At 37.5% G+C, this 27,304-nt stretch overlaps 2 protein-coding genes across 5 annotated transcripts; one reads left to right on the top strand and one right to left on the bottom strand.

The window, feature by feature from the left end:
* The first annotated feature begins 4,247 nt into the window (after positions 1 to 4,247).
* On the top strand, positions 4,248 to 17,831 carry LOC129200346 (T-cell receptor-associated transmembrane adapter 1-like). Of its 4 annotated transcripts, none has more exons than XM_054811675.1 (6): positions 4,248 to 4,386; positions 9,905 to 10,015; positions 11,663 to 11,699; positions 13,059 to 13,111; positions 14,401 to 14,459; positions 17,069 to 17,831. In XM_054811675.1, exons 2-6 carry the CDS (start codon positions 9,913 to 9,915, stop codon positions 17,285 to 17,287), a joined length of 471 nt encoding a protein of 156 aa, XP_054667650.1. In that variant the 5' UTR covers positions 4,248 to 4,386; positions 9,905 to 9,912; the 3' UTR covers positions 17,288 to 17,831. The 4 variants fall into 4 exon arrangements, with proteins under 4 accessions (XP_054667650.1, XP_054667647.1, XP_054667648.1 ...); XM_054811672.1 differs by having other exon boundaries at positions 13,059 to 13,120; XM_054811673.1 differs by lacking the exon at positions 4,248 to 4,386 and adding an exon at positions 8,137 to 8,357 and having other exon boundaries at positions 13,059 to 13,120.
* A 3,625-nt stretch (positions 17,832 to 21,456) lies between these two features.
* LOC129200345 (uncharacterized) lies at positions 21,457 to 27,064 on the bottom strand (the record flags this gene model as incomplete). Its single annotated transcript, XM_054811671.1, is given in 5 exon segments — positions 21,457 to 22,157; positions 23,587 to 23,674; positions 24,871 to 24,934; positions 25,489 to 25,520; positions 25,523 to 27,064. Coding segments are annotated over 5 exon segments (1,814 nt in total), but the record flags the coding sequence as incomplete, so codon positions are not given.
* Positions 27,065 to 27,304: the final 240 nt, after the last annotated feature.

Here is a 27,304-nt window from a genome sequence, read left to right as displayed (position 1 = left end):
TGGCTTGAAAGGCCTCATTCTTTCTGGCAGGTATTTTATGCCAACCTCTCTTCTGTAGCATTGTTGCTCATTTATGTTCACTACACGAGGAGCACCAAGTCTGCACCTGCAATCTAAGCAAAGAGCCACGTGATAAGCTTAAAAGAACAGTCGTTCTACTTCTCCGATATGTTTGTGAGATTAGAACCAGAGCAGACCCCACTTCAGCAAAAGCTCCCCTCAGAGCATTTCTGCTGTAGATACTTTCCCCAGCAAAAGCTCAAAGATTCATGATTAAAAATATCTTCCCATTTCAAACAGAAATGTCATTTACATCTTGCAGGAATACCTGCACCTTTCAAGACTTTTACTACAAACAGTCTCTCTTTCACTCTTTGCAAGGGGGTTTCCGCTACACCACTTAGCATTGAAAATGACATAATTTTTCAAAGAAAGGTTGTAATTTGAGTAGCGATAGAGAAAGTAGGCATTTGAGTCCTGATTCTGTTGTCAGCAGCACAATTTCTTTCCTCTTCAGGAAGCTAGAACAAGCATGCGTTCTGCAGTCTTAGAAAAGTACAGCTCACTGGCACCATGCACGCATTGCAAAAAGGTACTGAACTAATTGACTTCTTAAGTAAATAAGAGATGCAGGTTTATCAAGTTAAATGCATGGGAGCCTTGTGCCAACTGCTTGTTAAATTTGCATTTTCTCCAACTACAGTTGAAAAAATATAATATTTAGTTTTAATATCCATTTTCTCAGAAGTTAAGGCAGTCCCCAGAAGCCGCCTTTTAGTAGCATAGCAAAGACTTTCTTCTTTGAAAACAAAGAGGAAGATTGAAGAGGGCTTTTTGATTTCTTGGGGTGGAGGAAAGGGAAAGTACAAACTCTGAAGTGACTTTCAGGTCAATAAGGCTGAAAAATCCTTTTCTCTTGAGGTTTCCAGTCATGTACAGCAAATTCCAGGCTTGGAAGAAATTGCTGAGAACTGTTAAGGATTGTCACCTTTTTAAGCAACCACAGTAAAACGTTCCATCCTGCCAGGGTTCATCCAGAACCAGAAAAACACTTTAAATATAAAAATTCTAGTAATGGTCTTGCTTCTGGGAACTTGCTGACCTCCTCTGTTGGGGTCTTAGCAATATTATAATCTTTCTTTGGTCAGCCACTGCCTTAGCTCCGTGCTTTGTGGCAGCAGTTTGCTGTCTCATCACAGAAGTTAGATACAGATATCCAACATGTTTGGCTGCTGCCACATATCTCCTTCCTCAAAAACGAGTGTAAACCTTCCTATTCCATATATACCACGTATGCATAAACCTACAAGTTTAAGGAACTACATGGTGTGAGTTACCCTTTCCTAGACCATCAGTACTTAACACTGGCACTTCTAAGATTTCTAATTATTCTGTTCTGTAGATAGCACCATGCATTTTTAAGACACCCCCCGCCCCCAACATCCATAATGTCCTGCTTTTTTTTTTTTTCCTCTACACTAATATCAAGCTTAGGAAGACTCAGCCAAGCCCAAAGAAAGAAATTCGATATCCACCCTCTCCCTTCCTAAGTATGGCTTCCCTTCAAAATGTAAAGTTGTCTTTTATGCCTACTTTAGGATTTTTCTGCTTGTCTTTGCCTATAAGTTCTTTTTTTCACTTTGCCAAGTGATCTCTCAGTCAGCTTCACCTGATCATCCAAGTCTTTTGCCAACCAGTACTATCTGACTCCATTTGACCCCAGACTTACTTCTTCATATACATCTGTGCATGTCACTATTTAACAGTACTCCCATTTACCTTCTCCAAGAACTCAAATAGCAAGAGCTATTCCCAGCCAAGTCAGGTGTCCATTTGACAGAGATTCTTATCTTGGAGACACCAGCAGAATATGCTTACCAAAGATCACATAAGTAGCTAAGCAGAGATTCTTCCCTAGAATATGCACCCAGCAGTTTATTGCTCAGGGACTTTCAAAAGAGGAGGAAATGTCTTCGTACACAATAGATGTGGATGGAGTAGCATTACCTTATGTCCTGTCTTTCTAAAGTTAGGCACGATTTGTTCTTGTCTTTATCATCCCGAATAACAGCACTTTAAGCAGACTACTGCCTCACTAAGTTTTTTAATGTAGCACCGATATAAAGGACAAGAAAGAAAAGTAAGAAGTCTTTTATATTCACAATGGATTTTAAAGCCTGCAGCGAATAATTTCTTGCCATCTAACAGAGCATTCAGTCTGTTGCAGGCTGCCCAAAATAGCACACCAACCTCATGTCCAATCCAATAGACTCTGCTTCTGCAGCCAGTCAAAGCTGATACTGTACAACAATGATTTGCTCTCGGAGAGCAGATTTATTAATGCACCATCAGGACTACAAATCCAGAAATTCCCTGCTGCATTCTCAGTGTTCACCTTTCCGTTATGCTCCTAATTATCTCCAAAGAAGTTTATTCCTTGTAAGCTTCTTGTTCAGGCTGATAAGCATTTCATTCCGAATCCTCTGCAGATCTCAGATTTACTCCTCATGCTCTTAGCTGAGAAACTAAGCAACTGTCTCCTTTTTTACAATACATATCCACACTCTCCAGCTTCTCTCTCAGTTTGGGATCCTTCTTTTTCTTAACAAGAGCCTTCCTCTTGAGATGCGTACTCTCATCAGATGGCCCCAGGACTCTTGTGTTCACTTGAGCCTACAACATGGAACCGCTAAATCCAGTCGTCACAACTGGTCAAGACCTTGTCCTTCCCTAGGCTCACGACGAACTCTTTGCTTTCAAACATATGAGTTGCAGTCTCCACAAAATTGGATCTTTTCCTTGCTTAAAGCCACAGTTTAGACTAATGATCATAGACTGTATCATTGAAAGGAGGTCTAGTTCTCTATCCTGGTTTGCAGTGAAATGTGATGGACCTACGCTTTTTGGTTTAACAATGAGAAAATTTGACTCTACCCCTATTTATGAGTGGGGTGTCCAAATTCAGTTGCTGGCAAACCCCAAAGCTATGTCCACTTTAAAACAGTGTTGTTTTTAATGCAATTTTTCGTAATGATAATTACAACCTCAAAATCAGTATAAAGTGTAAGAATTCCCAAAATTTTCAGTATTTTTTAATTAATTTCTTCTCATTAATTCACTTCATTATGATAAAGCTCCGAGTAGTTAAGAATCTATTTCACCTTTGGACTCAAATGGAAAGGTATAGCGTATTAATCAAGACTAACCTGTTCCTTTGCGTTCAAATAAGATACTAATCCTGTAAATTATTTCTTAAGCGTTGATCTAAGGTAGTTAATATAAAAATAATATTCCAAAGTAATAACATCCCAAATAAAGATGTAATGCAAAGGACATTTTCTCACATAAGAGCCTTTCTCAAAGAGCAATGTTTTACACTGAGGACTATTTCAATGTACATATTTCAAAAAGACAAATGCAGTCATGTGATTCACTTTTTCTCATAAGCAACCCTTTCCGCTTCTGCATTATGCATAATTGGAAATAAAACTGCTTGTCATGAAAAAAAAAAAAAATCCAAAAAACACAACCCCAAACCCTCAGAAGTTAACAGAAAGCTGCTTTGACAGTGCTCAGAGTGCAAGTTTCCTCTGGAGGAAGCTACTCTGATTCTGAGAATAAAATGGCTTCTCTACCCGAACACAGGAACGTTTCATTATATTTTAAAGACAAATACACACAGTAAGCCACATACCGATTTACTCTCTCTTTTCGCAACTGTTCTGGATTGTGGGCCCAGATTCATAGACTTTAAAAGAATGGAGGAAGCATATTATGATATCCTAACCTGACCTTCTAGAGCTAGCAATGGTATAACTTCTGCACCGTACCTCTGAATCCTGTTTCAGCTAAACTGGAGACTCTCTCAGCGATGGACTTTCAGACTTAGTTTAGAAACCTGAAGCAATAAAGAGTCAAATAGCATTCCTAGGTAAAATAGTTCTGTAATTTAGTTTAAGAGGTATCTAAATACTTTTGTTGACTTCAACATAACATCACAAACAGTGTTAAGAATATGAGAGTCTCATGAATATTACAAAAGTAGGTTTGTATCAGATAAAAGGGAACTAATAGTCCTGTACGTGCTCTTCTGTGACAAGACAGGTGGATAATAAAGGCAAGTGCACACACAAATAATTTATTCCTCTCTTGGAGGCAAACAATGAAGGAGAGCGTCATTGAGGTTGTAAAAGCCTGAACCACATTTCCTGTTTGTAAGAAAGCAGATGAAAAAGACGACTGGAGACCTTTAAGATTGGCCACAACTCTAGAGACAGATTCATGCTGCCAGGTCCAGAACAAAAGAGCATCCAAGGTCTGCCAACACAACTTGATTTCCTGTTGGATAAAAGGGGAGGGGAATATTCCTAGAAACAACAAAACCAGGTAAGACTTCTCTTTTCAGTATTATGAACTTGTAAACTAAAGGAGCAGTAAACCCACACTATGGTAGATTACCAGTCTTCCAAGAAGGTTGCTCAGGGCTCTGAAGTAAAATTATTAATAATAATAATAAGCATGATGATGATAAGTCATCATCAATAGCTTAAATCATCATTAAAGTTTGTTAGTGAATACTAAGCATTGGTGTTAGTTTTCCACTAAAATACTGTGCTGAGGGCTGCTTATTTTACAGTGTGCTGCTTCCCTTCTGAAGTATGAAGTTGATATCTTACAAAGCAATTAGCTGTGCACTAATTATTTGCAGTTTAAGGAATCCTTTCCGGAGAATTAATCTTCTCCAAAAACTCACACAGGTGGAAGCATCTTTAATGTTTTAATTTAACATTCATCAGTCTCTTCACGGGTTTCTTTTTTTAAGGGTCATTAGTACATAATATTTTTTATCTCACCATTTAATGGGGGGGAGGAACTCAGCTTCGACAAATTTGCAGACAGAAACAACAGGAAACAAACCGTTTTGTGCTCCAGATCATCATCTTAAATCTTGTAGTTGCCAAAGTAATTAATCTGTTTCTATGAATGATGAGTTGATACCATAGATGGCATGTCCAGTTCTTGCTAGACAGATATCTGTATTCCCTACCTCATGTTACTTTTCAGTAGGAAAAACTAGAAGATGTACAATATCATCCTGTTATCCTTTGTGATGGATTCCCTTAACAAAATATGTTAGAACAAGAAGGAATGAAACTTGGTACTTCTGCTACCTATTCTTATGCTGTTAGGAGGAGAAACACCTGTTTCTAGCTCTGAATTGTTAAATCTGGCCACTTTCCCCAAAGGTTAAGTACATGATTAGGTCCAGTCCTTTGAGTTGCAATAACATTGAATTGCAGAAATTCATCCAGGGATTAGAATGTTTTGGGGGCATTTGTTCTGGGGTTATTTTGGTTTTGTTGGGGGTTTTTTTGTTTTGTTTTTTGTTGTTGTTTGTTTGCTTCTCCCCCCACCCCCGCTCCCCTCCAATTACAGTATAATGAATCCTGCAAGGAGAAAACCTAGTCTCTTTGGAGAAAGTTGCTAATGGATTTAAAAAGGAGAAAAACCACAATTAACTTTCTTTAGAAAGTCTTTTGTTTGCCTGTGTTTTGTTGTGTGAATATAGTACCTTTAGTTTACAGCAGTGTAAAACATACTAAGAGGAGGCGAGTAGCCCCATCCCTAAAGTCAGAAAAGTATAAACTTCATCCAGATGGAGTAAATTACCTCAGGTAGATGTTCTACTTGGATGCAACTCCAAGTTTGACACTGTTTCCAAATAGAAATGAAAGAACAACAGAATAGGAATGGTATTAGGTGTTCAAAATACTGTCATCTTTATAATGATTAAATATAGTACTTCCCCCGACTCACACATCCCAACGTCTTCTAAAAATAAAATCAGAATTGTTGTCCTTCTCATGAAACCTTTGGCTATACAATGAACTCTTTTCTGCACAGAGCAGCACATTAAGAACAGTTTCAATGTGATTTCTTATGAACAAACTACTACCACTCTTAAGTTTTTCCCATCACAGATAGACTATTGCAGCAAGCCTTGATGAAATTTGAACTTATCCTACTAGAATCATAGCATACTATTCCCAGGGGCCAAAATTTTCATGAGGCTTCCCCCCCCCCGCCCCCTCCCCCCCCCCCAAAGATAGAACAATACTTTTTAAAATATTCAGCTTGACAGCAATTGAGTATGAATGCCCCTGAACACAGTGCTATGAGTTCTTTGGAATAAATCTGCAATATAAAAAAAATAAATCTGGTTTTGCTACATTTGACAGTAGATTACTTGAATGAGAATTAAAATTAGAGAAGAGAATAAAAGACAATATTTCAGAACAGACTATAATTTGTCTAATTGACTGGTCTTTCTGTTTATTTCTCACTCTCCATCCACAGCCATCTTATCTTTTTTCTGTCTTTAGTACAATCATTTAGCTAGTTAGCTGTCATAGGTGGCATCTGCTATTATACGTATAGGGGCAGCAGTGTAGTTATCTGAGGAGACAAATTGTTCTTCACACAGGTATTCAGCTTTCCTTCTGCTGCTGCTGTTGTCAAAGTAGTATAAATATTTAAATAGTGCAGTTATAAAAGTAAATAGCTAGCATATTGGCAACAACTCTAAGGGTAGTACAAGAACACCTGGGAAAGATCTGGGAGTTGTATATCTGTAAAGCTAAGAGATAAAATCAAAATCTCTCGTATTTTCTACCCGGACATTAAGATTAACTTGAAACTGACATTAGAAAAGCATAGAGCACTCGGAGCAGCACTTGTATCTCTCTGATCAAGGCCTTTACTATGGTTTTACGGGGTAAATGAAAATGGCTGTTGTTTCTGAAATATAAGTAGTGTTGTCTGACAAATAGCTGGTATTGCAAAGACAAAAAAAAAAAGATAGATACTGAAGTCACATGTAGGTTTGTATACATTCTACTGAAATACAAGCAGATGTTTAAATCAGAGTTGTGGAAAATAAATTTAAAAATAAACCAAGTAGGTAGTGTTCAGCTAGGAATAATTTAAAATTTTTTTTTCTTAATCTCCTCACACCCATGCAGTTTTCTAAACCATGTTTAAGAAAGCTATAGATTGTGAGGTTTAAAAAATTGGTACATTTTATTGGAAATCTAAGTTTCATGTCTTTTGTTTAGCTAGAATATTTTTAAAGTTGTGAAGTGGGATTGCTCAAATACCATAGAAGTTAAACTTGAAATTGAAAAGGGAAACAACTTTTTTCCAACCTTTACTATTTTCCAGATAATAATTCCAATTTAAAATCAGAAGATGAAACACACACACAAAATTGTTATCAGTACTGGTTTTGGCTGGGGTAGAGTTAATTTTCTTCATAGTAGCTAGTATGGTAGTAGCTATGGTTTGGATTTGTGCTGTAAAAAGTGAGTAGGCTGGGGTGCACAAGAAGTTGGGAGGGGACACAGCCAGGACAGCTGACCCCAACTGACCAAAGGGATATTCCATACCATATGATATCACGGTCAGCATATAAAGCTGGGGGAAGGAGGAGGAAGGGAGGGACATTCAGAGTGATGGCGTTTGTCTTCCCAAGTAACCATCATGCATGATGGAGCCCTGCTTTCCTGGGGATGGCTGAACACCTGCCTGCCCATGGGAAGGGGTGAATGAATTCCTTGTTCTGCTTTGCTTGTGTGCACAGCTTTTGCTTTACCTGTTAAACTGCCTTTATCTCAATTCATGAGTGTTCTCACTTTTACGCTTCTGATTCTCTCCCCCATCCCACCGGGGATAAATGAATGAGTGGCTGTCTGGTGCTTATTTGCCAGTTGGGGTTAAACCACGACACATCAAAAATTTGGTTGCTTCCTCCACTTCACTTAAGGGCTGAAAATATTTAATTTGAAACTAAGAGTTGCCTCCTACTCTGAAAACACCAGGGAAAAATAGCACTCCTTAATCAGAAAGATAAATAACAGCATTCAGTATCAAAAAAAGGTACAAACTTAGGTTCCTGCTGTCCTTGAGATACCTACTCGCTCTTTTTATTCTAACAAATCACAGGGCTGTAGTTTCTATCGTCACAGTTATGTGTGTGTCCCTTCTCTTACGTCACAATACTGCTTTCGCTCCCTGGGGGAAGAAAAAAAAAAAAAGAGAATTGGTAGGAAAAGAAATATGAAATGAACATAAGAAAAGTGGAAAGGAATCACTTCAGAAAAGATAAAAGGACAGGAGAAGGAAGGATGAGTCTTATTATTCAGGTGCTACATTGAGACTTAAGAGTTCTTGACTTTGACACAGACTTCTTGTAGTTTTGGACAGGTTGCATAGGATGCAAATGTTGAGTGACTAATTGTAGAGTAACCAGGTTCCAAACACTGGTGGTTCTTGATGTGGCCCGATAGCATCTTCTTAAGGTGAGATCTCCCTTTCCTTTAATTCCTGTTCTGAAAAATTGGAATAATATATAGCTGCCTCAAGGGGGTGGTTGTCTCTCCTCATGAATGTCTGTATCTCATTGCAAAAAAGTGCCTCTCAACATGAAAAGTAGTATTGCAGTGATGGAGAATCCTCAAACACCTTTGGGAGAACTCAGGTAGGAGAAAAGAAAGGAATGGAAACTGGATGTTTAAAGGAAGGATAAATGGCCATGGGAATTACCATGTGCAAAAACCAGTTACAAGTCTGTCAGAAAGTTACAGCTTATTTGCTCTGTTTTGTTCCTTCTAAAAGAGAGTGCTGATCAGGAAGGAAAACTGCATCATAGAAGCCCATGTGATTCGTGATTTTTTTACTACCAAAGATTATCTTATCTTGTTTCATCATCATAAAAGCATCTGTGGCTTGAAAAAAAACAAAACTAAAAAAGCTTTGGCCACACCAGCATAATTAAGGACCAAAACCCATAAGGGGCAGTTCCTAAGGTGGGTTGGAGCTGGTCAGCCATGGAACAAAACTCTTCTCAGCGGGAGCAAATGCATTGCCCCCCACCCCTACACTCCTGACTGGCAACATGCGAATGTTTATTCCTGTACTCCTTTACCTCGGCTTTTGTTTAAGAAGTGAATAAAATGTCAGCCTCCTGAAGGAACCCAGCTGCATCAAACCCAAACAAGAGCGTTCTGGACCTGCTGACAGTATCATCCAATCTCTCCCCTTGACTGCTCTGCTCCGGCTAGACTTTTTGGTGCAGTGTTAGTGGAGTTAGTTTTTTGGACAAGGCTTTAATTCAAAGAGTCCAAACTTCAGAGGCAAGTTCAGGTCAAAGGGCTTTGTTCAATTAGGTTGACCCACCTTTTACCAAGGGCTTCTTCAGGAGCTGTTTGGGTTTTTCTCTGCAGCAGATCTGTGGGGTTCGACAGTTCCCAGCTAGTGCTCATCCTTCGCCACTACATCCTCTGCTTTCTCAGGAAGGAGAGCAAGAATATGAGTAAATTAAGTCATTTAATAGGAGATGCAAGAAAACACATAACCAACCTTTGAAATTTGTTGCAGGGATTGTTATAACCTGATGGTCTTAGCTATTAATCAGAGACATTTCCAGTGAAGTAAGTTGTTTTGACTGAACTCACCTTCAGACCTACATACATGGACTTTAGAATTTAGCCAAAAATTTACTGCAAATAGTAAGTTAAAGACAATTACATAAATAATTTCAAAGCTATTAATGTAAATGACTTTTTTCTTTAGCAATTTCTGATTTTACTGCATTTTACAGGCAAACCAATAGTCATCCTTTGGCTGAATTGCTATGAAACAGTAGTTCTGCTAACGCTTTATTGATGTTGCTTTCTTATTATTTAGCATCTGGTTTTGATACTAATTATTTAGCTTGTATAGCAATGGCTGTCACGGAGTAAACAACAAAATAGCAGCTTGAATTACAGAAAGCAAAAATCAACCAACCACAAAGAATACAGTAAAACTGTTAGAAAACACAAACTATAAAATTATTTTCTTTCAGTTACAGAAATGGAGTGCCATTATTCTGTCTGGGGAGTTTTGGCATTTCTGAGTTTGGCTCTGGTTGTTTCATTGATACTGAATATTTCACACTATATGCAAAAGAAACAAGGTAAGTAACATTGTCTCTCTTACATTCTCTGTAAGGAATGGAGTTGACGTGTTTAAAGTGTCTGTAGAGAAAGCTATCACTGCGGGGAGATTTCAAGGCAACAAATTGATTCTTTTCAATCTTAAAGATATCTTTTGGCAAGAATGATTCTAGTTGAGAGGATGTAACTTTGAAAGTTTTTAGAAGAGTCAGGTATGATTACAAAATGATTGCTAGCTGCTCAATCTGCTGCTAAAAGCTACCTAATTCCACTCTCTGAAGACAAACCAACAGAACATGTACAAGGTAAAGAATTTAGTTCTGGCTAAATTTTTATTTTTAAAATATATTTTTAACATCTGTAACTTCCTTTTTTAAGTGTACTTTTCATGTAACTGGTTCTCATTTGTACTTTAATGTAAAAATTATTTTACGTAGCTGTACTAATACAGAATACATTTGAGAAAATGTTCTCCTCCCAAAATTCCTGAATGCTTATTTAAATTTCAGATTTCATACACATTTTATTCTTAATCACTTTATTTTCAAAAAAGTTCTAATTTCTTTTCGTCATGGGATCCTAAACCAATGTGTCCCTCACAATAAGGAACTGATTTATGTTAAAGGGCGACTGCAGTCATACTCTGGTTTTGGTTAGAGTTAACTATGACTTTAACAGAATTCATTATATTAGTGCAATTTCTCTTATGCATAGACCTGTATAATTATTAAGTTATACAATCCTCACCACTCCCATTCAGAAAAAAACCAGCCTTTACACAGGGAAAACTGCGCCTGTGCTGTATGTGTATGAGTGGGCATGCAAACACTGGTGGATTCAACCATGTTAAACACACATACGTACATAATCTACATAAACAGAGGGCCTATGCTTACAGCAAGTATAAGAGAATTAGATTATTACAGGATATTAAAAGAGCTGCTGGAGTGTTGTGGGATGGCAGGGGGGTGGGCCTTTTTTGGTTTACTTTGTCTTTTAGTGCTACTAGGCAGATAGTTCTATGATGAAAAAATCGCAGTCATTTACAAAACTAACCTTGAGCAAAGTTTCAGTCAGAGTGGCTGATGCTGCTTTGTTCATGGAATTGGAGCTTACCGTGGTAAATTCTGGAGTCTTGGAGCTGACGATAGAAAGTTGGGCATTCCTGAGTTATTAATCAGCCTCTAGCAATAAATCTCTTTGTAGCCGTTCCCTCCCTGCTTCAGTTTCTTCATCTGTGTGGCTCACAGGATATCTCTCTTTCAAAGATACAAGCAACAGAACTAGTTAAATAAATTAACCCTTCGCCTTGTAATATAAACATATGATGCACCTCACTAGGCAGAGAAAAAGATGAGGTAGAAGCAGGAGGGTGAAATAAGGAATTAAATCCCATGTGTTACAATACATTTTTTGGGTCTTGTCAACTGACATAGACCGCGAAGCCACAGCAGAGTCGTAACACAAGCATTTCTTGTATTAGTCAAAAGGATTTGAGAAAAGCAGGGGGACAACTGATGGTCCTGACAGCCAAGAGCTTTAAATTTTACTCTCTACAGTGAAATCAAAAGCATGTCAGTTAATACAATTATCTGAAGTGTTCTAAAATACCACGTTTCATTTTCTCTTCACTTGACTATTTTTTTTTTTTTTTACAAATTTTCCAGCTAAAGTGTATAAAGACTATGAAGACAACTGTCCAAGGTAAGTTGGATAAAAAATGTTTCCTTCTGGCAAGGGTGAAATAAGCAATGAATAATAACAGACGGCTTTGGAGGAATAGCATAGAAGAAAATCCAACATCTCATGCAGCCTGCATGGAAATGTCAGAGAGCAGGTTGGTTATGCAAAAAAAGTTTTCAAAAAAAAAAATCAGGAAAAAAATCATGTGGGAGAGATGTACTCCAGTCATTTTATCAACAATGAAATAATTGCATGCTAATGTCATAATTTTATATACCGAAGGAACTGCAAGATATTGAGCTAAAACAGTATTTACTATCATTCAAACTCAATAAATCTATAATAATTAAAAACAACTCTCAGAAAACAATGATAAATTATAGTCTATTTAATACTTCTGGAGCAATAATTTATATGTATTTACATTTCATGCCTTTCTTTTATACATGACATTCAAAAGCAGTAAAATGGAGCCTGTTTACAGCTGCTGGTTAACTCATGATCTGTTACAAGTCTGTTTCTCTTATTCCATATAAATAAATAAAAAAAACCCCAAACCACACTTTAGAAAGATTGAAAGAGTCTCATCTCAGCCCAAATATAGAAGGCCCTTGAAATAAAAATGTAGAAGCCTTCACCTGTTCCCCAAAAACCAATCCTCAATTACAAATTTACCTGCAGTTGGGAAGTCTGTCTATTACTGCCTGTTTAGTTGAAAAATACCACTGAAACAGTGGTGTTAATTGCATCATGTCATTCCCTTGATGAAGCAAAGTACAGGGATGTAATAGGAACAAGGTTATACAGTGCTTCCCACTAACAATTACCATCTTTACAAACATGCTTAAAAACATTTTCAAGCAACATCAGATAATGAAATACAGAATACCATTAAATATCCAAAGCTGAACTTTTCTTTGGTCTTCTCTAGTTGTGTTGACCTAAGCATTTTAGCTGAATCAAGAGCAGACTTTTTAAGAACACCTCCCCAAAAGACTCCTTTAGTGCATTAGTTTGTATAGCAAAGTGGTCTCGAGGACATGAACTGGGTTCCTTTCAATGATCGTTAATATTTCCAGCACTATATCAAACAGTAGCTTAGTAGTTTTGAGATTAGTTTTATATTTAAGTAAGTTACAGGACAGAAGAGTTCAATTCTTGGCTAGATAACAAATCTCTCTTCAGAACATGGATATTGCCATTTCTTCCCTTTCTGCTAAACTGGTATTTCCCCCCTCTCCCCGATATTTTTGGTCATCTTTTTTAGATCACATACAATCCGCTATTGCTATATGTGTGTAAAATGTTTAAAGTAGAATAGTGGTGTCCTAAATAAAGCATATTCTGTGAATTAAAAGTATTTTTCCATTCCTCTTCTAGCTACGATGACTATTACACAGAAGATGACCCAGTTTATGGCAATCTCAATCAAGGTACTTTTGGTAAGCTTCACTTTAAGAACATGTGTCTGTTCAGAGGCTATAATAAGTGTATGGTTAAAAGCTGACTGACTGATACTTTGTGTTTCTCAATAGCAAGCTTGAGAATCTACCCCTTTTCATTTATGGTATTAATACCTACTTGGGGTAGAACTGCAAACCATCATACTGCTCTACTATTTGTAAGACCAGATCTCATACCAAATTTGATTTTTTACAGTCCAAATGGTCCTGTACAGCCAAATCCCTCAAAACCAAGAGCATTTCTACATGTAAAGCTGCACCAATTGAAATAACAGCTTGATCCATGTGTGTTAAAGCAATCTAAGACACACGTTACTCTCTGCCCAAAGTCAATGTTCCCACAGAAGCTGGCAGAAACAGCCACATACCAGTTCTCTGCTGTGGCTATCCACAGATCAGCAGCAGTTGACAAATATGCTGAAACAAGCCCAGTGGCTGAATGGTGGGCAACCATGGCTTTTTCTCTGCTTTACTGGGCTGAAGTTAATAATCCTTGGCAGAGAAATACCACGTTAAAGGCAGTAACATCACATAACTGCAGCTAGAGCTAGATATGCTGAGGGTACGTCTCTCAAAGCCCTTATGGTGTTAAAGCAGTATTTAAGTAACATGAAAACAACTTTTGTGCTAGCCTTATTTGAGGTTAAACAAAACTGAGCTAAAGTACTTGAACTGTGCGAGAACAAAAACCACAAACCCAACTTTTTCATATAGAGTTTGCATAAATTTAAGTAAGCCAACACTCAAATGCATTGACTCTACAAAAGCCTAAAAACTGTAAGGAAGTAATCTGTTTTACTGACGGTTAAAATGAGAAAATAACTTGCACCAAATTTAGAGACAACTGGAAGTAGAATCAGGAATAGAATTTAATCACCAGCTGCTGCAACTCACAGCCTCTTTCTCAGCCAAAGGAAAGATTGCCTATGCCAAAAAATACATCGGTAGGTGGTTACCCCCCGAATTGCAAAATGTCCTCCTAGGAGTCTAAATGGATGCCCACTTAGTGAATAATGAGAAGCCTCCATATGAACAGAAAATTATTTTCTTTTTCACAGTATGCGTGTCTGAATTTCTTACCTGTTTGCCCCTCTATGAATAGAAGGAGAGATCTGTGTGTGATTTCAAAACAAAACAAACTTCTACCAAAGTAAACTGCGGGGAGTTACTACTGTAACAGGGAGGATCTGTTGATCTGATCTTTTAAGACTCAGTAGCATGTCTTAACTAAAACATTTTTCTACTTTGATAAATTCTAGAGGAATGTTGTTACGAGCAGATGAAGTCCCAGCCTCAAAGGCCAGTTAACCAACTACAGGTATCTTTAATTTTAATTCTGGATTTCTGTATTAGGGTAATGTGGTCTCAGAGTTCTCATGTTTAGCCCATGACAATATGTAAGAAAAATCTTCACATTGCTCATCACAAAAAATTACCATGCGTTAGTGTCTCAGTTCATCAGGGAATTTAAGCAGACTTGACCCTTCTTCAATCTGGGTCATTAATGAGGGAGCAGGAGAATTATAGACAGCTCATTCACATCCATATGGCAGGATAAAGCTCAGTCACAGGCATGCAGATCAGGCTGAATTAAGCCTGTGTTTACTGCTAAGGCTTATGTAAAGAATTAGTTTTATTTATTTTGGACATCAACCAAGTGAAAAAACAAGATCACATGATAATCATGAGTTTGACTCTGTCCTACCCAGCACAAAATCTATCTGCCTTAACAAATGAAAGACAACTGTTTTTCTATTGATTTGTATTTTGTTGAGTTACTTGGATGCCTAAAAGCATACAAGCTTTAACTGAAATTTGTCTGTAATTGAAGCACTCCTAGCATCAATCTCCTGAGTTGATTTCCAGGTATTTCATAAGGACCAATTTCCAGCCTCTCTCAGGATACTTCCAGGGGGTGGAAATATCTTTTTTTTTTTTTTTTTTATCTAGATGTGGTGGGTTGACCGTGTCTGGAGGCCAGGTGCCCACCAGAGCCGCTCTCTCACTCCCCCTCCTTCACTAGACAGGGGAGAAAAGGTATAATGAAACGCTTGTGGGTCGAGATAAGGACAGGGAGAGATCACTCACCAATTATTGTCATAAGCAAAACAGCCTGAACTTAGAGAGAAAATTCATCTAATTTATTACTAAACAAAACAGAGTAGAGCAATGAGAAATAAAATCAACTCTTAAAACACCTCCCCCCACCCCTCCCATCTTCCCGGGCTCAACTTCACTCTGAGCTTCAACCTCCTCCCCCCTCAGCGGCACAGGGGGACGGGGAATGGGGGTTACGGTCAGTTCATCACACGTTGTTTCTGCTGCTTCTTCATCCTCAGGGGGAGGACTCCTCACACTCTTCCCCTGCTCCAGCATGGGGTCCCTCTCACAGGAGACAGTCCTTCATGAACTGCTCCAACATGAGTCCTTCCCACAGGCTACAGTCCTTCACAAACTGCTCCAGCCTGGGTCTCTCCCACGGGTGCAGACCTTCAGGAGCAGACTGCTCCAGCGTGGGATCCCCCACGGGGTCACAAGTCCTGCCAGCAAACCTGCTCTGGCATGGGGTCCTCCACGGGCTGCAGGTGGAATCTCTACACCCCCTCATCCTTCCTCCATGGGCTGCAGGGGGACAGCCTGCTTCACCATGGCCTTCACCACGGGCTGCAGGGGGATCTCTGCTCCGGTGCCTGGAGCACCTCCTCCCCCTCCTTCTGCACTGACCTGAGTGTCTGCAGAGTTTCTTACATCTTCTCACTCTCTCTGGCTGCAAAAGCTCTAACTTGTTTTTTCCCTTCTTAAATATGTTACCACAGAGTTACTGATGGGCTTGGCCTTGGCCAGCGGCGGGTCCATCTTGGAGCCGGCTGGCATTGGCTCTGTCAGACACAGGGGGAGCTTCTAGCAGCTTCTCACAGAAGCCACCCCTGTAACCCACCACCCCCCCTTCCCCCACTACCAAAACCTTTCCCCGCAAACCCAATACATTCCACCCCTCCCCTCTGTGAATCACATATTTAAGAATTATCATTAATATACTGTGGTGGGTTGATCCTGTCTGGAGGCCAGGTGCCCACCAGAGCCGCTCTATCACTCCCCCTCCTTTACTATACAGGGGAGAAAAGGCATAACGAAATGCTTGTGGGTCGAGATAAGGACAGGGAGAGATCACTCACGAATTATCGTCACAAGCAAAACAGACCAAACTTAGAGAGAAAATTCATCTAATTTATTACTAGGCAAAACAGAGTAGAGGAGTGAGAAAATAAAATCAAATCTTAAAACACCTCCCCCCCACCCCTCCTATCTTCCTGGGCTTAACTTCACTCCCGGTTTCAACCTCCTCCCCCTCAGCATTAACTTATATGGAAACAAAATAATCTTTAAAAATTCCCATGTCAAAAGTGATAAGTTGGCTTGAAAAACACAAATAGAGGTAGGGGAAAAAACACACAAAGTATACATTTTGCACTGGAAATGAGATTATATATACAGACAAGAATGACCCATCTTTGGTTTTTTGCACAAAGCCTGTGAAAAATGTTGTTACTAATAACCAGACTCTAATTTAAAAAATAACAAGTGGGAAGAAAACCACATCAAATAATGTCTTGCATCCCAAAGAACTTGGTCTGCATATAAGCTACCCTCAATACCATAGAGAATCTTTCCAATAATAACCTTGATGATTTTTTCCTTACTGCCATTATCCTAAAACCATGAGTCCTTTACCATTAGGTTATGTTGGTCTGTTTTCTGTGCTGCCACAGCTTAATCATTTGTAATTTTAATGAGCTCATTTACAGCTAGTTTGGGTAAACTTCAGCCACTATTATGATTACAGCGTAGACATACTTAAAGTCTTAGACATAATTTTAAAGCAAGCATAACTACTGAATGTTAAGTATACAGTGAATTTCCTTCTAGGTGGAGTCTGCCAATCAGATGTGTTATGCCTCACTTGATCACAGCATCAAGGGAAAACGCAGAAAACCAAGGAGAAAGAAAGACACATCATTAGAGGAGGATGAAGAAGATAGATCATGTAACCCCACCACGATGGCTTCCAAAGTTAGCATTTACCTCAATAGCGAGCAGCTGGCTGCTGAAAACGTAGAAGCCATTCATGATGATCCCATCAGATAAACAAGTTTGATTCATACTACAAAAGGAGAGAATATTTGAAATGGCTTCACGAGCCAAATACGTAATCTGTAAAGTGAGATCTGCTTGTTCATTCTGGTGGAACAGTGAATGATTAGAGATAATATCCTGGCAAACTGACAAACCAAACGATGGTATAAAATGGACAAGTGTTCCAAAGTGTCTTCCAAGCACATTCATGAGCTAAGCAAGAACTAAGATCCAGAGTGCCACTTTGAAGGATCTGCCCTTCTGAAGACATTTTGAAAGGGGGTTTGTAGAAGCTAGTATCTCAGCATTCACACAGTGTTGATTTCAGTAAGAATTAATTCTTTGTTTAAAACAACCATCAACTTTCAAACAGTCCCAGAAGACGCACTCTGTTGTCTGTAAAGCTCTAGCAGAGTATAACTATTCTTCTATATAGGTTTTAACGGTACTTTTGGAAGGAAATTGTGTTTCATGCTTGCACACTTAATGATTTAGTTGTTTTCCCAATTAAAAACTGTTCTGCTGTTCAACATTGTGTACTTCCTCACTGTGACTGGCCAATGGTAATAACACAATATATCTAAAACTAAATGGAGAATAATTTAACAGCTTGTTTAAAGTAGTGATTGTACATCTCACAAGATTTAACAATATCCTTATATATCTTTATTTTCCTTCTGTGAGCAATACCAGAATACATCTCAAATCTCGACGCCTCTACTAACGTTATGTTGTATCCAGATGTATTCAAGAGTCCACAAAAATATTGGCAAATGATCTGTAACAATAAGTCTCCTAGGGAAGATTTTTTCCTTCTAATGTTCTATGTGATGTTTAAATTTCTGTTGGGTTTTACATTGCTGTTGTTACCAACTATTTTACAAAAGTAAAAAGAGCTTTTTATTTCCCCAAATAATTCACATACTGTGTGCACATTCATCTTAAGACTTTAAACTCATCAGATGGTAAGGTTTTATAGAGTGGGGATTTATTTTTATATTCTGGGAGTCATTAAGTAGTAGTAGCAGGGAACAGTAAGGCATGTTGATGTAATACGTCTACCTCTAGGTGTCAGACAGTTCTGCCTTCTCAAAAAAATGGTATTAGTGCCTTTAAAATCCACGCCAAGCACAGTGTCAAGGAACTTGAAACTGTCAAGCACATATGGAGCCCTGCAAGTGTTTTGGGCCCTGAAGGAGATAGCACTGAAAGCAGTTACAAAACCCCAAACAAATGAAAAGTCCATAGTACAAAGAAGCTCTTCTAAAAGCAGAAGTGGATGGACATGTCCAGAGATGGGACAAATTGAAGAAAAAAACCCAATGTAAAAGAAACAGCTCTTTGACAGCCTGGTTCATGTTTAGTTTAGCTCCTAAATAATGAGGCTCTTTAACATGCCTTAACTTCTATGCTAGACCAAAAGGAAGGGGCCAACCCCTGCAGCCAAAGCTGCCCAGTGTCACTGCCTATCTTGTGGTAGCACTTGCTTTTGTGCGCAGAGATCAAGTCAACATATGTTTGGCTGTTGCATCCCAGAAACAAGACAGACTTGGAATTAAAGTGACTGTGTTATCACAGTCTTAGACTGTTGGATAAGCAAAAATAAATACTGCTTGAAGAATTGATAAAAATCACTTCAATGGAGAACCACATTAAATGATGATCCTGCCTAAGATCCTATGGGGGGAAAGGAGGAAGGCAAATCCAAAGCCAAAGGTCCAAAGCTAACACCAAGGTATCAGCACATGAAGTACTAATTTACTTTATTTAGATTGGAAGGAATTATACTTTGTTCCACTGTAGGAACAAATTAAGTAATAAAATACATATCAACATACTCTTAGACTCACAGATCAAAATTGTTTGAATAACACTGATACGTAAAATATTTATATAATTTTTTTCAATTTAGCTGGCACCAATCAGATGCCATACTCAGCCCTCTGAGATGATTAAAAGAGAAAGCTTTCTTAAACAATCTCTCAACCAAATAAGCACAGGCCCAAGAGTCTATTTGTTACTATTTTCCAAACTATACATGAAACAAGGGATGTTGTATTTTCATTGAATACAATTTGTGTACACTTTGTACAAAAGTTGCTATTTCCCAATTTTCTCACAGCATTTTCACTCTTGATTATACCTTTCCTCTAAAAATTCCAAAGGCAAAGAACTTTGAGTTACATAAATTCAACCTGTCATTTCAGCCTGATCATTAATTTAATGGAAATGAAGTACACACTTCTCATTGAATGTACGTGTAACAATAAGTCCACTTCATGGGATTTAGGTACATCTAGTTTCCTCTGTATTCTTAGACTTCATTGTTTAGTTCAGCTATTTATTTACGCCAATTTTCAGCAGCTGCTTTCCCTTGCAACATAGCTCGCTAAAAGAGAAGGGTACTTTTGTAAATATTCTCCTTCAATATATACTTCCTTTCTATATCTAATTGCTGCTTCCATTATTCACTGCTGCTCTCACAGACTCCACTTCAGGACCATCTTTAATGGCCCATCAACTGTTTCCAAGGCACTTCTAATGCTGCCACAGTCCAGATTTAGCTTTATTCCTCCAGCTCTTTACCTTCTGCCTGCTTAAATAAGCAACTGAATGAGCTATTTTTTTAATGACTTTTTGGGATAGTTTTTAAATGACTACTGAATTCTTACAGGAAAGAGCATGTTCAATATTGCACTGTCTTCAAGGCACTAGAGAAAGACCTACATAAATATCATGTATTAGTTAAACATAAGTTATAACATTAGTTTATACATAAAGTTTCAACTAATTACAAGAAAATAAAAGGAGATACTAGGTTTACGTTTATACTGTCTCAGTAACCTAGCCTGTTTTTCCAGTGATCTTTACAATTTTGAAGCAGAGGGAAGCAGTGTGAAGCTGTTTTTATTAACAGTAAGTTTAGCATTCAAGTACCAGTTCAATGGAACAATGAAGAAAGAGTAAACAAGAAATATGGTGGAAGAAGAAAAACTGGGTGGAAGGGAAGAAGAGAGCTCAAACCAGAGGAGACGCCAAGTAGCACCACAAAATCTTTGTAAGTCTACTCCAGCAATCATTATAACATCTGACAATCACTGCAGATACATCTGTTTAAACAGTATTGCCAGGAAAAACACCACAGACTTTTGGTTGTATCGTACTTTTAAGAGTCTGCCGACTCAAGTGGATACTGGAGGATCAAACTCTAAAAACAAATGTGTAACTTTCTCCCATTTTTTGCTACTGCTAGCATCAAAAAGGTGGCATTGGGATGAGCTTATCTTCCAATGCCTCAAGGTTTTTCAAGAACTACCTCTTAAAATTCTTTCAGAGTAATTTTCATGGATACAATGAACTATTGCTATGTTGTTTAACTAAACTTACCTTCCTACTTGGGTAAGCCTGCATTCAGGTTGCCATGTAGAAGTCACATCTAGAGTCAGAGCATGTCCAAGCCCAATTCCAGTTTACCTTTAAGAACAGAAAACATTAATGGAGTTTATGTAATCTCTCAGTACTGGTGTATCAAGAAATGCTGGGAAATAATTACCTCAACAATCCAAGGGGAAGGTAGCATATTCCCTACAGTTCATCCATGTCTGGAACAGGAAGAAAAATGAGCCACAAAAGCATTTCTAAAAGGTGATCTGTTGTTGCTGTTGTTGTAGAAAATATAATATACAAATGACGAGGGATAGAATACATGTGTGTGTATATTGCAGAAGTTTTTGTCTTATTGTGGAGTAAACCTCACTGAAGCTGACTTCTTGCTTCATTCAAGAACAAGACTTAAGACAAGATCTTCGTTTTAAGAGCTAAAGTATCGTAAAACTCTCCTGTGTGCCCAGAAATGAAGTAAAGCCAAAGTAACAAAGTAAATGAAGTAAAGCCATGGCAGGGGGGTTGGAACTAGATATCTTTGAGGTTCCTTCCAACCCAAACCATTCTATGAAAATTATTTTTTCCTTTTCTGGAGCTCAGAAAGCTGAGAAAGGGCAATACTGATAAAACAGAGTGTACTTGACCTGACACATACCACTAAATCTCCTTGCCAAGAAAGAACACAGCAGTGAAAAAATCTGTGGAGCCCTGCCACATCATTCTCATGTATGTGCTGTAGGTATACAAACTCCTGAGAATTTGCATACCTAAAAAAAATGTTGAAAGCAGGTTATTTGTTCAGAACAGGTTTTTATTTAGAATATATATTGTGTCAGGTAGAATTTTGTCAGAACACAGCATATAACTATCATTTCCACTAAAAGTTATAAAATTTTATTGAATAATCAACTTTGGTGAGTTACTTAGAAAATTTAACATTAAAATTACATAGCAGGCATATTACAAGTCATAGCATATAATACTGCATTTGGACCATCCAGCCCAGTTTACTGATACATCTATATAGCATGAATAGGTAGAAATTCATCAGAAAGAGCTTGTTATATATCTTATTCTTAATACATTAAGAGCCAAAGCTTATCACAGCAGATAAAATGATAATACAGATCACATTCTGTTATTATAAATACTACTAAATACGTAATTTAAACTTAACCATAGAAAGGAACCCTGATTCCCTGCGATACCTGATGAAGCCAAAGGAGTAAGAAATGCCCTGTCAGAAGGGACGAAGCAGTTCCTGAAGATTTATATTACAGGAAGTATAAATCAGGATTAATTGTATATTACATACATATAATACATCCTTGATTCTTGGAAAAACAAAGAAAAACAAAACAAAATGAAACTTTATAAAACGGTGTTTTCTCTGTAGCTGTCCATGAATGCTCATTGGTGAGTTTTGACCAGGAAGTCATTCAAGGGATTGCTAGGATTTTGGTCTTTCCCATCACTGTAGCTTAGTTTTCTGGATACCCTACAGAAAAGAATTGTTTAGATGATAAATTACTCAAAAATACTATGCTTGCTGAAACTCTGATGAATATAAAGAAATTTAAACAAATTACCAAAGCAAGGTATCTGAACATCTTGAGTGTGAACAGCAGCAGGACTCCCTGTCTGCATTCCTATGGGCTTTCAGCTGGAGAAAAAGCTTTTCATCCTATGTCATTTTAATGTCTCAGTAATGCTAGTACATTAACCTAAATTATATAAATATCTATTAAACTTTGAGATGTAATCTTTGAATGTATTCACAAATAGCTAAAAATGAAAGATACAAGTGAGAATACACTTATTTCCTTGCGTATTACTTAGAAATGGCATAATTTATTTTTTAACATCTATTTTAAACTATTTTTGGTTTACATCTGACAATTAAGTATAGCAGTATAGCTGTAGGACAGCATTTACACAGAGCTGAAGAAAAATTTATCAGCTATGAACATTTCCTTTTCTGAAATATCTTTTTCATAATCATCTTCTAGATAAAGGCAATCAAGTTCCAGACAAGATGACACTATTCCTTTTCTTTCCACGATTCATTACAACATACAGCATTTTGCCACATGGCTTAAGCATAAAGCTTCTGAGGGCTCTGAAGCCATTAAGGAGCACCTACACTGCTGGGAACCATAGTTAAGGAAGCTTGCCAGCTGAGGGTCCGTTTCGGCTACAAATCAGCAAACATACATTTGTGTAATTAAGGAACAAAGATGGCTTGACAAGAAAGCACTCTGTGAAATCCTGATTTCCTACTCTCTCAAACTTCTCTACTTACATGCATTAAGGAAAGGTAAACCTTCTCCTTCAGAACAATTACTAATCTCATAGGGAGGGCTATTTTGTATGGAGTCAGGAAAAAGAAGTGAGGGGAAAAGGTAGAAATCCAAGAACCAAGCAGAAATTTACTCAGCTAAATGGGAATACTCAACATCACAGAAACATCCTTGTATACTCATCAGCTTCCCTCCAATCCTCCATTATATCAAAAATGATCTAAATACAATCTTTATCGATATTGCTATATATTTGTAAGCCAAGCCTCTAAGTTTTAATTCTCTCTTTGCTTAAACTGAAACTTTTTTAAATCATGCAGCTGCTTTTTATTTAAATAACAAATGATTATAATGAACACAAATGAAGGACTAGAGTAACTATTCTGTTAGGCCATCTTACTAGCTTGTGTTCACTGGCCATCTAAGCTGGAATCTGGCTAGTTTTGCCCACAGACTCTTGCCTCCCAGTGTTCAAGTCAGCAGATTTGATTAGCTTGGGCTCTCTAAAGCATCCATGCTGATTTTCATTCTAGAAGTACGCATGTAAGCGACAACCTCCATAACTTTAATGTATATGTAGAGCAGCAAGAATTTCTTTTGAAATTTCTTTTCTCAAAAGGCACTTACCTTTGGTGACACTTCTGTGCCTTTCCAGAAGAGCTGTAATTCTTCATCTCCCTAGCCCAACCACAGTGGGCATCTGCAATCCCAGATTCTGGTGATGAGAAACAGTAGTATGAAGAGTGTAAGAACAATGCTGAGTAGCGTGGACACTACAGTATGTTGTTAAAATATTAGCCTACTAAGACATTGGTAATACTTCATTGGCATAATTCAATGAGCAAACTTAATTATGAAAATATTCTAATGCAAAAGGTTCTGGCAAAAATAAATTTCAAATACATTTTATACACTGAATATATTTAACTATAAGCTAGGTTTCTCCAAAATGCTTACAATTTATCAACATTGGAAAAAGGTAGAAGAAACTGTTGATATCAAAAAAACGTAATACAAAGTATGAGTTAAAATTTGAGGAAGACAAAATAAGACAGATGGGATAAGTCTACCTCAAATAATCAAATTCTCTACAATTAATTGGTAATGAAAATGCAACAAGGCAAGAACCATGCAAACAAATGCATTGCTTTTGCCATTTTCTTCTTGTATACCAGTTGACAATATTTCAAGTCACCTTCTTCGGTATTTTCCTTTACACATTAGTTATCTTGATGACAAGGTTCATAAAAATAAAATATGGATAATAAACATTGGTGATTTTACTTAGCAGGAAAAAAGTTCAGGTTATGTTATAAACATACTTTAACCAAAATCAGATTTTTAAAAGGAAATCTAAAAAGTAGCATCTAAAGTCTTAAACTAATGTAGTTTTGGTGTTTTTTTAATAATAAAGTTCTACTGTCCTGAACTGGCAAATGCCTCATTATCCAGATTAATAAACTAATTCACCTAAGCAAGCAATAGTACCCATGCAACAGCTCAGTTGCAAGTTTTTGTAAAGCTGAAGAATCCAAACAAAAGCATCTGGTTATTGAAGTGCAGGATTAACAAACTATGCATTTCCTGCTGAATATTTAGATACAGAAAGTAAAAGCAACAGCAAACTTAAAATAAAAAAAAGGAAGAGAGAAAACCATTGGATAATAAGGAATACTTTAGTAGGAAAAGTCCTAGTTAACCTAAAGAAAAGCTTCTTAAATAGCTGTTAACATGAGATTCAGGAAACCCTTTTCTGTATAGATTCCTTAAAGAACACTTAAACACACCCAATTATTACTGAGGAAGAAAAGCTGTAACCTAGACAGTGGTCTATTGACATCTGTAGATTTACCCTTTGAAGAAGTGCTTGATATTGCTAAAGTAGTAATTCAGAAAGTCTCTGAAACTAACCTTGCAGGAAAGTACCAGGAATACCAAGAAAAGTTTTATCTGAAGAGGCATGAAATCCAGAGTCCTGAAAATAAAGAATCACCAGATTACATTGGTGCAAAAAACTCACATATTATTTCACAGCTTGCCTCAAAAGTGACTGAGAACCTGGACATAAGGGCCTGATTTAATATTTAAATCAACAAGTCTAACGATTCCAATGGAACTTAGTAAAGCTTGTTTGCCTCACCTTGTACATCTATAAAATGAAAAAAAAAAAGTCATTATTTCAGGAGGACACCACCTTAATTAACAGGGTCACAGTTTGAGATTATTTTAACCAGTGACACAGTCTATTAAAGCGTAACAAAATCTTTTATTGAGTATTGTATAACCATTTTCAAGGTTATTAAATACAGTGAGCTTCCTCATATGATCCAGGAGACTTCATACAACTTATATTTTAGTAAACAAAAATCCCCAAGACCCCAAACCTGTAAACCAACCCTACTGAACAAATAGCACCAGAAGCGTGCTGTCACTAGCTTTAACAGCTTCCAGCTCTATTCCATTTTTAAGCCCTTCTCCAAATACCAGCAAAAAGTATACAATCACTTTTTTTACAAGGTCCTTAAGTACCTGACTCTGACAGTTGTGACTGTCAAAAAGTTGGTGTTACTGCCATTGTATGTGCTCAAAAAATCCATGCCAACTGTCTGAAGATTAACATTTTTTCTGTGAGAAATCTGTTGACATTTTGGTGACGGAAAATAACGTTCTGGTATATTTTTCAGTCGCTTTACTGGTGAACAAAGAAAATCATTTTGAAAATTTCCTAGTCTTTTAACTCTGGGAATTGCAGATAAAGTTCGAACAGGTGAGTTAACGAGAGCATTTACAGTTTCAGACATCTGTATTCCTTCATATTTCCTTAGATTTGAAGCTCTCTGAAACCCAGGAAGTTTTGGAACAGCCTCACTACACAACTGCTCATAGATCCTGTCAAATTCTCTATCATACTGTATATCAGACCTCTCAGAATCACTTAAATTACTCTTCACTAATCTTTCTTTCTCTTCAAGGCTTTGTGAATTTGAAAGAGGTCTTGTCAATGTCAAAGGCTTTTGGATTTCTTTGGAACACAGTTTGTAGTAGAGTTTTTCAAATGCATCTTCATATTTCTGAGGCATCTTTGAAGGACTCTGCTTCACATACAATGAGGAAAACGAGTGTTTGCGCTGCAAAGAAATTCGTCTTTCAGAATTTTTTTCAGGATTTATGAGCAAAGTATTTGATGATCTTGCAAGAGAAGAGTTTGCGACCAGTGTAAAAGTGTTACTATTGCTGTAGGACCTGCAAGCAGATGAACACAACTCTGAGGTATCACCACCAGGAAAGTCAGTTTTTTGAGTTTTACTCTCTTTTAATAGATGAAGTGCTGTTGACCCTGAACTGGCAGTAGATGTTATAAAACCATACTCTGAGGAACATTTGTAAGCCAATTTTTCACTTTCTTCGCATTTTGAATTCTTCGGTGAGACAGTGGTCTGTAACCCATCTTCAACTAGAAATGTCTCTCCCATTCTAGCCATAACACTAGGAAAAACAGTCTGTTTGGAGACTTTTTGGCCTTTTCCAGATAACAAATGATGTTCTAAACTTGAGTCAGAGTAGTCCATTTCGATTTCATTTGCATCAATGTAAGAATAAGGTGCCAGACCAGATAAATTATCAGTGGAACATTTGTCATCACAAAGTTCTCTGTTCTCATTTCCAAAAGTTTGATTCTGGATGTCTTCACTTCTGCTGCTGCATATGCTGAGTAGTGCTTGCTTCAGTTTAGGAGGCCTAAACCCTCTTATTTTGTCTACAGTGACATTGAACTTTGGTCTTCTGGAACGCCATCTTTTGTGCCTTAAGTATCTAAATATGTATTTTAACTCTTTTCTCCGATACTGCTTTGTCATGAGCCTTGTAAGTATCTCTACCATCACTGGATACAAGTCTGCAAGAGTTACATTGTTCCAGGAGCATTCCTCATCTGCAGACTGGTATTCTTCCAAGATACTATCATAGTAAGTTTGATTCAGTTGTGGAGAAGGTCGATGCCTGGGTACGGTTATTGTATTTGGTGAAATTTGTAACTGTAGAGATCTGGATGAAGAACATTCATTTGACAACTCTACTTTCTTTCTGCAAACAGCAGCTTGGTTGCCTATTAAAAAAAACCCAAATTAATCACAAAAAGCCAGAAGAAGAAAAAAATCCCAAACCTATTAGGGCACTTCCAGTAATGTATTACATGAATTAGAAACAATTGCATGTGGTACAGATAGTCTTACTGTAATAGCATATTTCATTAAGCTTTTTTGCCAGGCTAAATGAATAATTAACATACAATCCATTAAGAAAAAAAATGAAAAGGTTTTTCCTAACCATATTGAATGAAATGTGT

The sequence above is a fragment of the Grus americana genome, unplaced genomic scaffold (genome assembly GCF_028858705.1).
Source record: "Grus americana isolate bGruAme1 unplaced genomic scaffold, bGruAme1.mat H_6, whole genome shotgun sequence".
Taxonomy (NCBI): Eukaryota; Metazoa; Chordata; class Aves; order Gruiformes; family Gruidae; genus Grus; species Grus americana.
The sequence above is the reverse complement of the archived record's forward strand: the minus strand, read 5'-3'. Positions and strand labels throughout refer to the sequence as shown.